A 12830-nucleotide genomic window follows, 5' to 3' on the forward strand; every position below is an offset into this window, starting at 1 on the left:
AGTGAAGTTGTGACCCCTTTGAAGGCAAAGGGAGTTTTTCTCCAATGTCCTTGCCTTAACATGATACTTAAAGCTAAATTTAGGTATGGCACAGTAAGGAAAGACAAGACAGAGCAAGAAGAATAGGGGCAAGGCTTACAGCAAGAAGTTATGTGGTTGCTTAATTGCAATATTTAGAAATATGGATATTTTAAGAGTTGTTTCTTTTTTAAAAATAATTCTGTCTAAACCTTTTCTTACAGTAAAAAAAGCAGTAAGTTATAAGGGAACATAAGGATGCAAAGTTGCATAACCTCAAGTCTTTGAACACAGTGTGCATCAAAACCATAGCCCTTATCATAAAGTAACTTTTCCCTAGCTTGACGACAGTCATTATTTTAAAGAGCAACAGACGTTCCCAGTAGAGTAGAACTAATAAGAGAAGACAAATTCAACTTTTCTGGAAAGAAGAGCTTTCTTCTCTTCACTTTATCATCAACTTAACTAGAAATTATCATTTAAAAAAATAGTAGTAACTGAGGCCAAACCCCACCCCAAATAACAATAAAATAATGTAAGCTCAAGAGCAGTATGCCCATAAAAACTGAGGATTTGCACATCTAGTTCATGTCTTATGCACTTTAGTATTTGCTCCCTGCACCTTAGCAATGGCAATAAAATGGTAAAACATAAATGCAATATATTAAAAGTGATCAATAAAAAACCTTTTCACTTTCAGTAGAAGTTACAGATTTTTGAAGAGATGTCACATTGCTAGACCAAACTATGTTTTGCAAGGAATAGGACAGAAGCTGCAAGTTTTAAAGTAGCAGAATTCCTGTGTAAAGGTGAAAAAATATGACAGGACTAAAAAAATATATAATAGAAATGGTTAGATAGAAAAAACTAGAACACAATAAATGAAAAGTATCTGTTAAAAATATGTGTTTGCTATGAATGCAATAAATACAAAATACAACAGTAGACATAATGGATAGCACATACAAAAAGTCTAAACATGGCTTTTACACACTATCTATAACAGGAGGCAATATTTCTCTATTTTAAGCCTATTTCAAATCTCCTTGACAATTCAGCATGGGTTTGCACCCTGCCTTGCAGCAGGCCTAATCAGAATATAATGGAAATAGGCACCATGCTCTAGTTTAATTCTGAGTTCACTTACTATAGCATAACCTTTGGAAAAAGATGTTGGAAATGCTTATGAAATGCTGAAATTTTCCCCCCATTTTTTTGCTAGTCTGAATTTTCATATAAAGAAGTCCAGTATTTTAAGTGCTGGATGGATATTTGTTCTCCCAAAACATGTATTCAACATATTGTGTAACAAAAACCTAACATTCCTGATAGGTTACAGATTAACATTTCTCCTCAGAAGTACTTCCAGAAAAATCTTACCAGACACAAACTGTGTAATAGAGGATAATTCCATTTGGCTCCAGTGGAGGTTTCCATGACAACTTCACAGTGACACCCAACAACTGTTTTACAGAGAGGGCTTGTGGAGGAGAACTTGGAGCTGTAAAATGAGAGAACAGGACACAACACCTTGTTAAACAGCTAGGATCAGTGGGATACACAGCATCCTTAATTAGGCTTTGAATTATTTGTGATAGAAAGTTAGCCTTGTACCACACTGGTACAGTATCCATCCGCTAATGTTAAGGCACAGCTTCTTTTCCTTTTTCTGACAGATGATAAAAGAAGATTTTGCATGGTGTTGTTAGAACATCTGTTTCTGTGATTCAATGGAAAAAGTACTTCATGAGAAAACAGAGCAATGGCTAGGTCACAGTGATTCACCTACTGCCCAAGTACATTGCTGTAATTTTTTTCCCCTTCTAATAAAAGCAAGAGCTTTATAGATATGAACACATGAAAATACAGCATAATAGTTCCCCTGAGGAAAAGAATGTGCTGTAAAGAATTATACGAAGTGCCAAAAGGTGGAAAAGTGGATAAGCATGGCATTGAGAGATGATAAAATTGCGGGATAGCAGACAGCAGTAAAATCTATTCACTCCATCAAACAAGGACCACATTCATAGATTTAACGTGTCGCAAGGGCAAATGAAAAGATAGGCATTGACTGAGATCCTTAAAATTAATTTTAAGATGATCCCTAGATGACACCATACCCCAGCTCTGCAGGGAAACATTGTAAATAAATTAAAATGTTAGACCACGTTTGTCTTTGTTCTAATGTTCTTATTAATTTTACTGAGGACAAATAACTAAAGCATGCATAAATTATGCTGCTTTATTATCAGCATGTTATTGAGAAATGAATCTTTATCTGCATCTTGATTCATGGACATATGCATCACCATGAAGTAATATTAGAATTACATTTGTTTTTCTCAAATTAAACCAAAGAGCATCATGCGCTAAAAATTCAGGGCATAGCTGTAGTCATGCATGAAAATTGAAAATATGAGCATAACTATTAGCAAATCTATGAAACATTTGGTCTGAACCTTGGAACACTGTGTTCCTGTGAATACGGAACATGTGGTGTATTATAAATATTGTTGTTTTTCACTTCTTGTTCCTTTCACTATCTTGAAAGTTGGCATAAAGGTTTTATAACTCCTTATATTATAGAAAAACTATTTTATATTTTTTCATGGACAAAGGTTTACTGCATTCCGTGAGTGTATTTACTGGTGAAAAATGTTGACAGCTGTATTTTGTGTTTTACTTGTTATATTATCCTCAGTGACTACACAATAAAAGATCTGTCATATGGCAAGTGTCATCTTTTTGACATGTCTAGTTAATTAAACAATTCTTATTCATGGAATTATTTTTTTTTTTCTAAAGAATAGAAACTACATTGGTCTAAATAAAAATTATCTCTGCTAAAAGAATTGATTTATCCAATCTAGCTCTTTTCAGCCTGCTCCAGAAAAATAACTCTTGAGCAAAGTTTTTTTACTGACAGCGTGGCTGATGAGTTGCTTGCGTCAATGCCCCTTTAGATATGTTCCCAGAGATTTCCAACTGAAGCAAAGGAGAGGAACAGACACAGCCTTTTCCAAAATGTCACTCACAGCACCTAAGTTAGGATTTTTGCCATGAATTTTTTTTCAGGATTCCCCTGCCGAAACATGAAAGGTGACCAATGATAACTTTGCACTACAACATTGTGTTCTGAAAGTACAAGCATAATTTTAAGGTTCCTCTGCTGGTTTGTGACCCACTGTAAAAATTAGCAGGGTTTGCAACAACTGTGTTCTACCCTCAGCCTGCACACACCCCAGCTCAATTTGGAAGTCCAGTGCTACAGATGATGGACTTTGGGCATTTTCTTATTATTAATAATTTCATATCTATCTATGTGTACCTGTATGTGCATCTGCTTAGAATAATACAAGAAACCCCACAGAAATGTCCCTGGACCATCTAAACTGCCTTTTTGTGTTTTTCCCTTTCCCCAGGTCTCACATGACTGAAAAACCGAGTACAATAATTCTACCATGTCATGTATTAGATTAAAATAGTATGAGTAAATTAAGATACTTCAGATTCATAAGATATTGTTAAGATCAAAAGTCAGGCACAGCAATTGCAGCATTTCATACAGCTTGTCCTGATAAATATATTGGTAGATAGATGGATAGGTAGATAAATATGTTTGTGTGTAGATACGTAGGCACAGATAGAAATGGAGAGATATGACTTACAACAAAAATGCATAAGACTTAAAAATACCTGACATGAAGTTTAAGACTAAATTAAGAATACAGGTAGAAAATTATGCACTGAAACTTCTGTTCTGACTTACCATCTTCATCAGTTAGTACATGCAGAGGTGAACTACGAACGCCCTCTCCCATTGTGGTACTAGCAGACACTTCTACAGTATATTCTGTATACTTATTTAAATCTAAACAAACAAAAAAGAATAATTCAATAAAACAATTATTCAATGGAACAAATTAGTTTTTAAATGGATTGCAAGTATTTTTGAAGTGGTGAATAAGCCTATCACACTGATCTGTGTCATTAGAGACTGAAATAAGCATTGGGAAAGCTTGGAACACCAAAAGCTTGGCAAAAGAAGGGTCAAAGCCCTAATTACCAGTTTATACTTCATATTCCTAGAATGCTTTGCAGTTTGTCCTTGGCTGTAGTCTGAAAATGTAGCCGTGAGGGTACTGAGCTCCCAGCATTAATTGCTGTGCCACATCTCAGAAATAATGACAGAACTTAGGAAAAGATTCAAAGGTGAATGGAAAAGGAATTTTTTTATCCAGAATATGATCAGAAAGATATGCAGGTGACTTAAGGGTTTCCTTTGTTACAATGATATTGAAGTTCCTTGTACTTTAATCATCTAAAATACAATGAAGTTTATGTTAGACTCCACCATTTGAGGCCCATTTCACCACATTATGACAGGACACAAATTATTTTTTCAGGACAGGGAGCAAAAAACTTTCTGTAAGGGCAAGAAGGATCAGGTCCAACCAATTAACTAAGATATCTCTGTCTGTTGCACATTTCCCAGAAAAACTGACAGTTGCCCTAAGTTCCAGATCATTATATACTGGCCTGCAATACGTAGTGTCAGAAGGGTAGTGTTTATAACTCTTTGCTCAGTCCCATTAGTCCTCATGAGATATATTGTGTAGGTCTGTATGATTCCATTGGGAATGGATGGTGGAAAAAATGATAATTCAATTTCCATGGATGAGATGTTCCTATAGGTTATGTTTTCTGGTGCAGAAGCAGGAACTAGAAGAAAAAAAAATAGAAGATTTCAGTCAGTTTCATTGATTTGGAAAGAATTCTTATAAACCAGTTTCAATTAAACACATTGTAAATATTCAGATTTGTATCCTATTTTTTTAATGAAATACATTTTTAAAGAGGCTGAATTTGAAGATCAAAAACACTTAGACACACACAATACCAACAAAGTCTTTTAAAAAAATATAGAAATCATCTTAATTCATATTCATTGCTGTTATGGCTGCGCTTGGCCATGGTCCCACTGATCCAGTCCCTGCCTGACACGGCAGCCTAGCCTCAGCTTGGCTCCCCACTGCAGGCCTGCCCCACTGTCACTGGGCTCTGTCTGCCTTGGTTATTGTCACTGAACCTGTGAAATTTCTTTCCTGCTTGATCTCAGACCCGCTGCATTAGCAGGAGGTGTTTGGCACTCCAGACTGGCCCTGGCTGCCGCACCTTGCCTGCTCCATGTGCTTTGCAGTAGGGTGGTGAGACAAGTCCTGGCTAGTGACACCTCTGCTCATCTGGCCCAGGAACCCTGGGGCTCTTGCTCCCCATCCCTTACCAAGCACCTGGCCTTGCTCTTTTGCTTTGTATAGAAAAGAGAAAAATGGGATTCAAAGTCACTGCCTAGCAAAGTAAGAAAATACTTTTTAAATTATTGAAACTTATCTCCTGGACATCAAAGGTTATCATGAAGCAACTTCTTGTCAAAATTTTTCATTCTTTAAAAAGTACTCACCAGTTTCAGAAGTTCTGACCAGAAGCAGAAAAGATGACTGATTCCCATAGCCAAGTCTGGTGAATGCTCTTACTGAGATGTTGTAGAGAGTATATGGCTTCATTTCACTTAGTGATACACTTGTAGATGAGGCATTTTTAATAAAAAAATTGTTGGAATCGCTGTACAGAACTTCGTAGTGAGTTATGAGACCATTAGGCTGCTCAGGTGGTAACCATCTCAAATTTATTTCTGTTGCAGTTACATTTATTAATTCTAAGTTTCGAGGTGGGGAATCTGGTTCTGCAACACAGAAATCAGAAAAAAACCTTTTCAAATAAAGAATACAGAGCTGAGATCATAAACCTATTGGATCCTGGCATTGGATCCTAACTGTAACAAAAGGGCTACACTCATTTTCTCAATCTTGTTCTCAAAGCCTTTCCACTTTTTACCTTAGTTAATTTGGATATGTTTCTTTTTTACCCACAAAATTAGGCATCTTTTTGCATTATGACACTTTAGCTTTTCTGGACTTTCTTTTCTCATCCACTTCTATCTATCTGAAACTGCACTTATTATGAAAAAAATTTCTTCTCTCTATTAGTCTCATGCAGACTGGTCCTTCAAATCCTCTCATTGTCTTCCTCATATTCAGTTCTTTAAACTTGGATTAATGTCCTCTGCTTTTTTTGAAAATAACCACCCTTAGTACTTAATCAACTATTGAACCAAGAGAGGGCCTGCATGCAGAGTAACTAAATTCCATTTAGAGAACCCTGTGTAAATCTTGCACACTCTGGTGTGAAGGTCATGCACAAAGCAAGTCCAGCTCCAGGGTGGTGTGTGGTTAAATCTATTGGCAATGTATGAGCTCATGTGACTCCAGTGTGCTAATAAGGCATGGAAGTGCTGAAGAAGTGAGTGGGCTACACTTATGAATAAAATCAGCTCTGAATGTCAACTTTGATTCCTCTGAAGGCTTCACCACTTTACCCCTGAAATAATCTGTAAAATCAATATGAAAATATACTACCTACTCAGGATCATAGAATTCAGTTTGTGTACAAATATCCATTTGAAGATATTTCAGAAATCATTATGAATATTTTTGCCTAAAAGGTCCCACAAACCATTTTCATTCCTGATTTCTGAGCACATGAAAGTGTTAACTGTAACAGATCACTGCTCTCTGGATGACAAGACTGCCCACATGAATATTTCCCATGTGAAGAAGATTAATTTTTAATTTAAATGTATTTTGCCATTTATCTGGCATGGTAAAATATTTAAATGCAACAGCCTAGTTTCTTCCATCCTAATGCAAGTTATCTAAGACAGTTGTAGTGAATCTTTTATTTGGAGGCATCTCTCCTTTCAAGAGTCAAACAAATTTCTCTTTCTGGGCTAAAATTAGGACACATGAATCTCAGCCTGAATTACTTCAGGAAAGCTAAACAAGAAGAAGAAGATAAACAATTATGGATAGCCTTATAAAAAGGCAAGAATTCTCGGTGGGTTTCTCACTAGTTTCCTCAAGCTTTGCATGGCTCTTTTATGAGTGACTGAACAGTTGGCTGTTGGCTCTGAACAGAGAAACTCTACCACGAAAAATTTCTTTAACACTCTCAGGCAAGGGACTGTAAGCTTTCAGAGAGAAAAATACTGATATAAGTAATTTTCTTCTCTTGTGATATGCCTTTCCTCTGTAAAAATACTGAAAGTATAGGAGAATATATTTTTTAAAAGATTTGCAACTATTTTAAGTTTCAGCATTTAATCTGATATTTTGTGTGGTTATTCAAGTCACCTAAGCTACCAAAATACCCATGATTTTTAATCCTGTAGTTGTTTTCTCTCCTTTATTGACACTCAATTATTTTTCTTGTATTATAGTACATTTGAAAATGATAGAGATAAATGAAAATTGGGCAACCACCCTCTGGATTACTTCAGTAAACCTGGAAATAACTGCTGAAACCAGTGAAAATACAGACTTGATGCAAACAAGAAAAGACTAACATTCATGGCTCTGCTCTGCAAATCAAATTCCCATGTTTTCTTTGCAGAAGACAATGACAACTCCAGCTCTTGCCCCAGTGCCTTCATGGGTTGAAACTGCCTTGCAAGTAAGAAAGGATGATTCAAAAATCTTTATAATGTAGTATTATACCTGACATTAAAATTATTGAGCAGTCCTAAAATTATTAAAACCTATACAAAAACAACTGCTTATTATATTCAGCATTAAAAAATCTTCACTTTATCAGCATCTTTGCCTACAAATAGAAATATGGTCTCTGAATTGTTGAAATGCCCATATGCTTCAAACCAACCTAATTTACACATGATAAAAAGAAAAAGACAATAAAATGGAATCACAAAGATTATTATTTAGATGAGTGCTAGGAACATTGTTTTGAGAGAGAGAGCCTCAGCTCTGCAGCTTTCCTTCCATTTGTCTATCACATTTGAAATTAGTTGATTGCAGGTCATGCCGCAGCTTTCATTACTATTTTTTTAGCACTTACCTAAAAATTGTCTGAATGAAGTCACTGCCTGATAGAAGACTAATAATTTCAACATTGGTTTTATCTATACACTTTGTTCCCCCTTTTTTGTGTGTGCTAGTCTTCTTTTAGAACAGACACAAACGTCAGTACAGAAAATAAATCATCATTGCAAACAGTGCATTACCGTCCTCAGGGGTTCGCACAAACACCTCATTCTCTTCAGACAAAGCACTTTCTCCAACTGCGGTAGAGGCTGTGACTCTCATTTTATAATCTGTGTACTTTTTTAAACCTGAAAAGATTAATTTAAAACATCTTGATTCTTAACTTCATAGCAAGACTGTTGACTTTTGTCATAGCTACCTATAAAACTATAGTACTGGATACTGTTCTGAGAGTTTTTGATACATGCTAAAAGAATATGTACAATACTGTTTATTTGGTGACAGTCAAACAGGCATGCAGTTAAATCAGCAGATTTTGAAGTAAGTCAGGCAGCTTTAACCCTGTAAATAGCTTAAAGAATTTGTGAAGTATGCCAAAGGATGCATATATGAACATCCAAATATGGGGGTTTAATCAGTACGCATTATTCTGATTAACATCAATGATAAGTGAAACTCTATTAGAATGTGTTTGCTTCAATTACTATAAAGAATACTACCTTAAAATAAGAAAATTGTTATTGATGTCAGATAAATACTGTGGAAAAAAACGCAAATCTGAAAAAGACTTGATGATTTAGGAGTATTTTCCTATGGGGAAACAGGAGACTGAGGCAAATATTCCAAGGAGAAATCCATTTCACAGATTACTGCTTGTACCATTTAAAAAATTACTGTTTATCTTAACCAGCCCTCTTCTCCCACCTCACATACCCTACATATTCCTCCACAGTAGACAAGTCTGAGTAGTGTCCCAACCTTGGTTTTATATGCAGTTTTGTTGTGTGTGTGTGGACGTGTGTGAATGTGTGAGATTTGATCCACATATATTTCAAATGGCTACAAAATAAAATTAGAAAAAATAAGTTTGTAAAATTTACTTGCAAGTTTAAATTTTTATATTTTTTAATTAAATGAGACCTTACCTGTCATAAGTAAGCTGTTGTTTGAAGTTGTTTCATGAAATGCTCTTTTTGTATCCAGTTCCATGGCATAAACAGTAAAATGAGTGATTTTCCCATTAGGATTTGCTGGAGGATCCCAATACAGCAAGACAGAGGAGGAGCTAATATTCTTGTAAAATATATTTTGTACTGAGCTTGGGACTTTAACAAAAACACAAGAACATACAGTAAGTAAATAAATAAGTAAAAAAAAATTCAAACATTCAGTGAAATAAGTAATTAATATATGTCAACTTTGGTAATACCAGTTTCAATTTACCTTGTTCACTTGTCCTGACTGTAAGAACTGATGGTGGTCCTTCTCCAACAGCAGTGAAAGCAGACACACTAATTGTGTAATCTGTGAAAGGTGTGAGGCCCTTTATAACATATGACAGTTCTTCAGCCAAAATGTCGATGTTATATTGAATATCTATGAGTCAATAGAGAGAAATTGTTGCTTACTCATAAAGTCATTTTATTTCTTATTCATTCTAAACTCACTTTGGCATGGCAATCTGGAACTATTTTATTCTCAAAGACTTAATTTATATGTCAATTATAAAAATAAAAAGAAAAGTCTGCATTCAACCCTTTAACTTGCCCAAAGGAGAGTCCCTTTTCATGTGTACAATAGATAGGTAGGCTTAGGTAAAATGAGTAGAATTGTGAGGTTTTGTGAGTAATCCTCTAGAAGCTAGGAGAGGGTACTTTTGTATAAGGTCTAGTCTCTCCAGTGATTTCAGAGCAATGGCTCCTAGACTGATGGAGCTTTTGAGGGGTTTTAAATAGTTTCAATCAAGAAAGACAAATTCCATCTTCCTTGCCCTCCCAATGGTGCTAGAACAACAATACTTGGAAAGGCTGCCTTCACAGATCCCTTCACGCTGGTATTTTTACCAGAAGAGTTGTGGTCAATAGAATGATGAAGCCATGCATGCCCACAAAGAGAGTGGTGCACTCAAAATAAAGTTCAAAATCAGCCACAATCCAACTGTGTTAACCAAAACCATCTGCTAAAAAATAGTCATTATGCCAGTGCAACATGAAAAGGTGTGGGCACCTCACATACCTGAATATCAGGCTCAGAATTCAGTGAGAAGGGCATTAAAATAAGGGCATTGAAAAAAACATTAGGCCCTGTTGAAAATTTGGCTGTCAACAGCTTTAACTACTATAATAACTCCTATAAAACAATACTTGGATGGTAGATCACAAGAGACACTGGCTGAAATAAATTTTCAGCAGCACAGACATCTTTTAGCAACTCAATACCTCAAACTGAATGAGGCCATAAAAAGAAGATTTACATTTAAATGCTGTGCATTTCCTGTGTATGACAAAGAAGATTCTTCAGGATTAACATAGCACAGAAAATATCCACTGTCGTTTAAAATAAAGGATTAAATATTGGTTTTAGATACTGATGCATGTAGATTAATTCAGTGACTTAATTAAATCATTTTTTAAAAAACAAAACCTGTATTTTCTCCCCACTGTTCAAAACGCTGTAAAAATTTTGAGTGATATTTGAAATCCCTGCCTGTCAGCTGAGGGCTGCTTAATGATTTGTAAATATCCATACTTGGTAAAGAAACAGTGGTCCATTGATAATACAGAACAAGTGTACTCACTAACGACATCACCATGTCATGGGGTCATCTCCACCTGTTTGTAACCCATACAGCAAAGTTGTAACTTTTTGACCTATTTACCTTCACTGACATTTGAAAACCTATTAGTCAAAAGGCTTAGAAAAATCAAGGTCTCTGAAGGGCTTGGAGATATGTTAATCCCCGACAATCACACCTGCTTTGGCAACTGTAATAACTGATTGTCTATGCAGCTTGGCTGGTGGCTCTCGGGTGCTCCTTTCACTAGGAAGAAGGTCAGCTGGGTGACAAGGGGCTAGTTCCTGCCTGTGTGGCATTCCCATTTGCTTCAGAAGGTTATTTGGTAGTAAAAAAATCTGACTCCAGCAAATGACCCATTTATAATTTGCTTGAACCATGTGCTAAAGATCATATCTGGGACAGTGATGAGGGTCCTTCAGCACAAAGAAGCAGGTAGAAAAATATCCTAAAATATCTTACCCAAAGCAGAATGTAGTTCTGTAGCTCCATTTATATCAGGCAAATTATCACCAGATACACTTGTAAATATTACTGGGGAAGTTGTCTGAATGCTGGAAAACATTTCAGCTGAACCTTCATATAAATCATTGTCTGCTTCCATTGAATTCCAAGGGGTAGAAGAAAGTTTGATATTTTCATTTATTGTGTAAGGTTCCAAAGAGTCAATCAGATACTATAAATTAGAAATACAAAAATAAAGCACAAACCTAGTCATCATTAAATTATATAATTGAATTTATATATAATATGGAAGTGATGCTTGTATGTTTGTACATGCAGATAAATACTATATAAATTTTAGCATACAAACATTATTGGTCATTAGAATAATTTTTAAAATATAAGCTTTGTCATAAAAATGTTCAGCTGCCAGTAGCCTACAACATTTCATTCTCGTTATTGTTTAATCAAACACCACCAATGTTTTTTTATTAAAAGCAATTCTTAAAATACATATTTTATAATAATGTGACAATTTTAAAGTAAGGCCTTTAATTTTACAGCTATAAATTTAGAGCTATATTGAATACATACACATTTGAACTTGGGAGATTTTATTTGTACTTTCTCCTGAAAGAAGGCAGCAGGCATTGAAAACACAAGGACTTCAGATTGTCCTTCCAGTCCCTCAGGGAAAGGATTAGCAGGCTGACTAAATCTCTGAGGGGGAATAAGAGGAGAGGGAGAAAACCAGAAGCTGATGAAATAAAGGAGAAAGAAAAATAAGGGTGTATATATATGAAAAGGGAGAGTGTAGGGGTGGTAACGTGATATAGGGGCCCGTAAGACAGAAGATGCAAAGAAAAAATGTTGGAAAGGGATGGCAGCAGATATAAGTGGAGCAAGAACAACAAAGAGAGGAGAAACAAAAGCAGAAAAGAGAGAGAGGCTAAAGCATAGGTACAAAATGGTGTGTTAGTACCAGATCTTCATGCCCCTTCAAAATCTGGGACCAGATCCAGGACTCAAGTATCTCTGAATTGTTCTGCTGTCATCTGGAACCCTCCCCACTCACACATATGGCCCACCTCATTGCCAGAAAGACATATTTTTACAGTAATGTAACTAATACACATTAGTCCTTTCCCTATGGACTCTGGGCAGAGAAAGGGCAAAGCCACATTTTTACTCCTTTAACGTGAGGTACATTAGCCGCAGGCACAGACAGAGCACCAATCTCACCTAAGTACCAGGAGGTAAAAACTATCTATGATTCATCTTCACCAGAATTTTATAGCAAAATAGTAGGCCACATAGAAATACTTTTTGGTTCTGAGGATTTTCCACATATAAGACAACAGCTTTTTATTGCTATTGGTTTTTGAGTACCATTAGCACAGTGAGTCTGTCAGTTCAAGCCCTGTAGCTGCTCTAAGCTGTGGTCAATGCAGTTCTAGATAAAGTAAGGTTGTTTATGACTTCCTTTGGGTTTTAATTAGAAAAACACATTCTATAAATTATAATAAATGAGCAATGGTACTGGAGAGAACTCAAAAATTAGGAAATTCCATCACCAAAACATTTTTGTGCAGAATATTTTAATTTTTTGTGTCTGGACTATGATACAATCTATAATTATAGAGTTACATGCTTTCCTTTTCCAAGGATGCCTGTCT

At 35.7% G+C, this 12830-nt stretch overlaps 1 protein-coding gene across 1 annotated transcript in view; it reads right to left on the minus strand.

Annotated features, from left to right (window-relative positions):
• Nucleotides 1–12830, minus strand: part of PTPRQ (protein tyrosine phosphatase receptor type Q) — a 124436-nt gene that overhangs the window by 74566 nt on the left and 37040 nt on the right. The window contains exons 27-34 of the mRNA XM_063154975.1: nt 11173–11386; nt 9360–9512; nt 9062–9241; nt 8156–8263; nt 5480–5761; nt 4558–4740; nt 3788–3889; nt 1399–1519 (exon numbers count right to left, since the gene is read on the minus strand). Coding sequence (XP_063011045.1) covers nt 1399–1519; nt 3788–3889; nt 4558–4740; nt 5480–5761; nt 8156–8263; nt 9062–9241; nt 9360–9512; nt 11173–11386 — 1343 coding nt within the window. The remainder of the gene's footprint in view (nt 1–1398; nt 1520–3787; nt 3890–4557; nt 4741–5479; nt 5762–8155; nt 8264–9061; nt 9242–9359; nt 9513–11172; nt 11387–12830) is intronic.

The sequence above is a fragment of the Melospiza melodia genome, chromosome 4, assembly GCF_035770615.1.
Source record: "Melospiza melodia melodia isolate bMelMel2 chromosome 4, bMelMel2.pri, whole genome shotgun sequence".
Lineage (NCBI taxonomy): Eukaryota > Metazoa > Chordata > Aves > Passeriformes > Passerellidae > Melospiza > Melospiza melodia.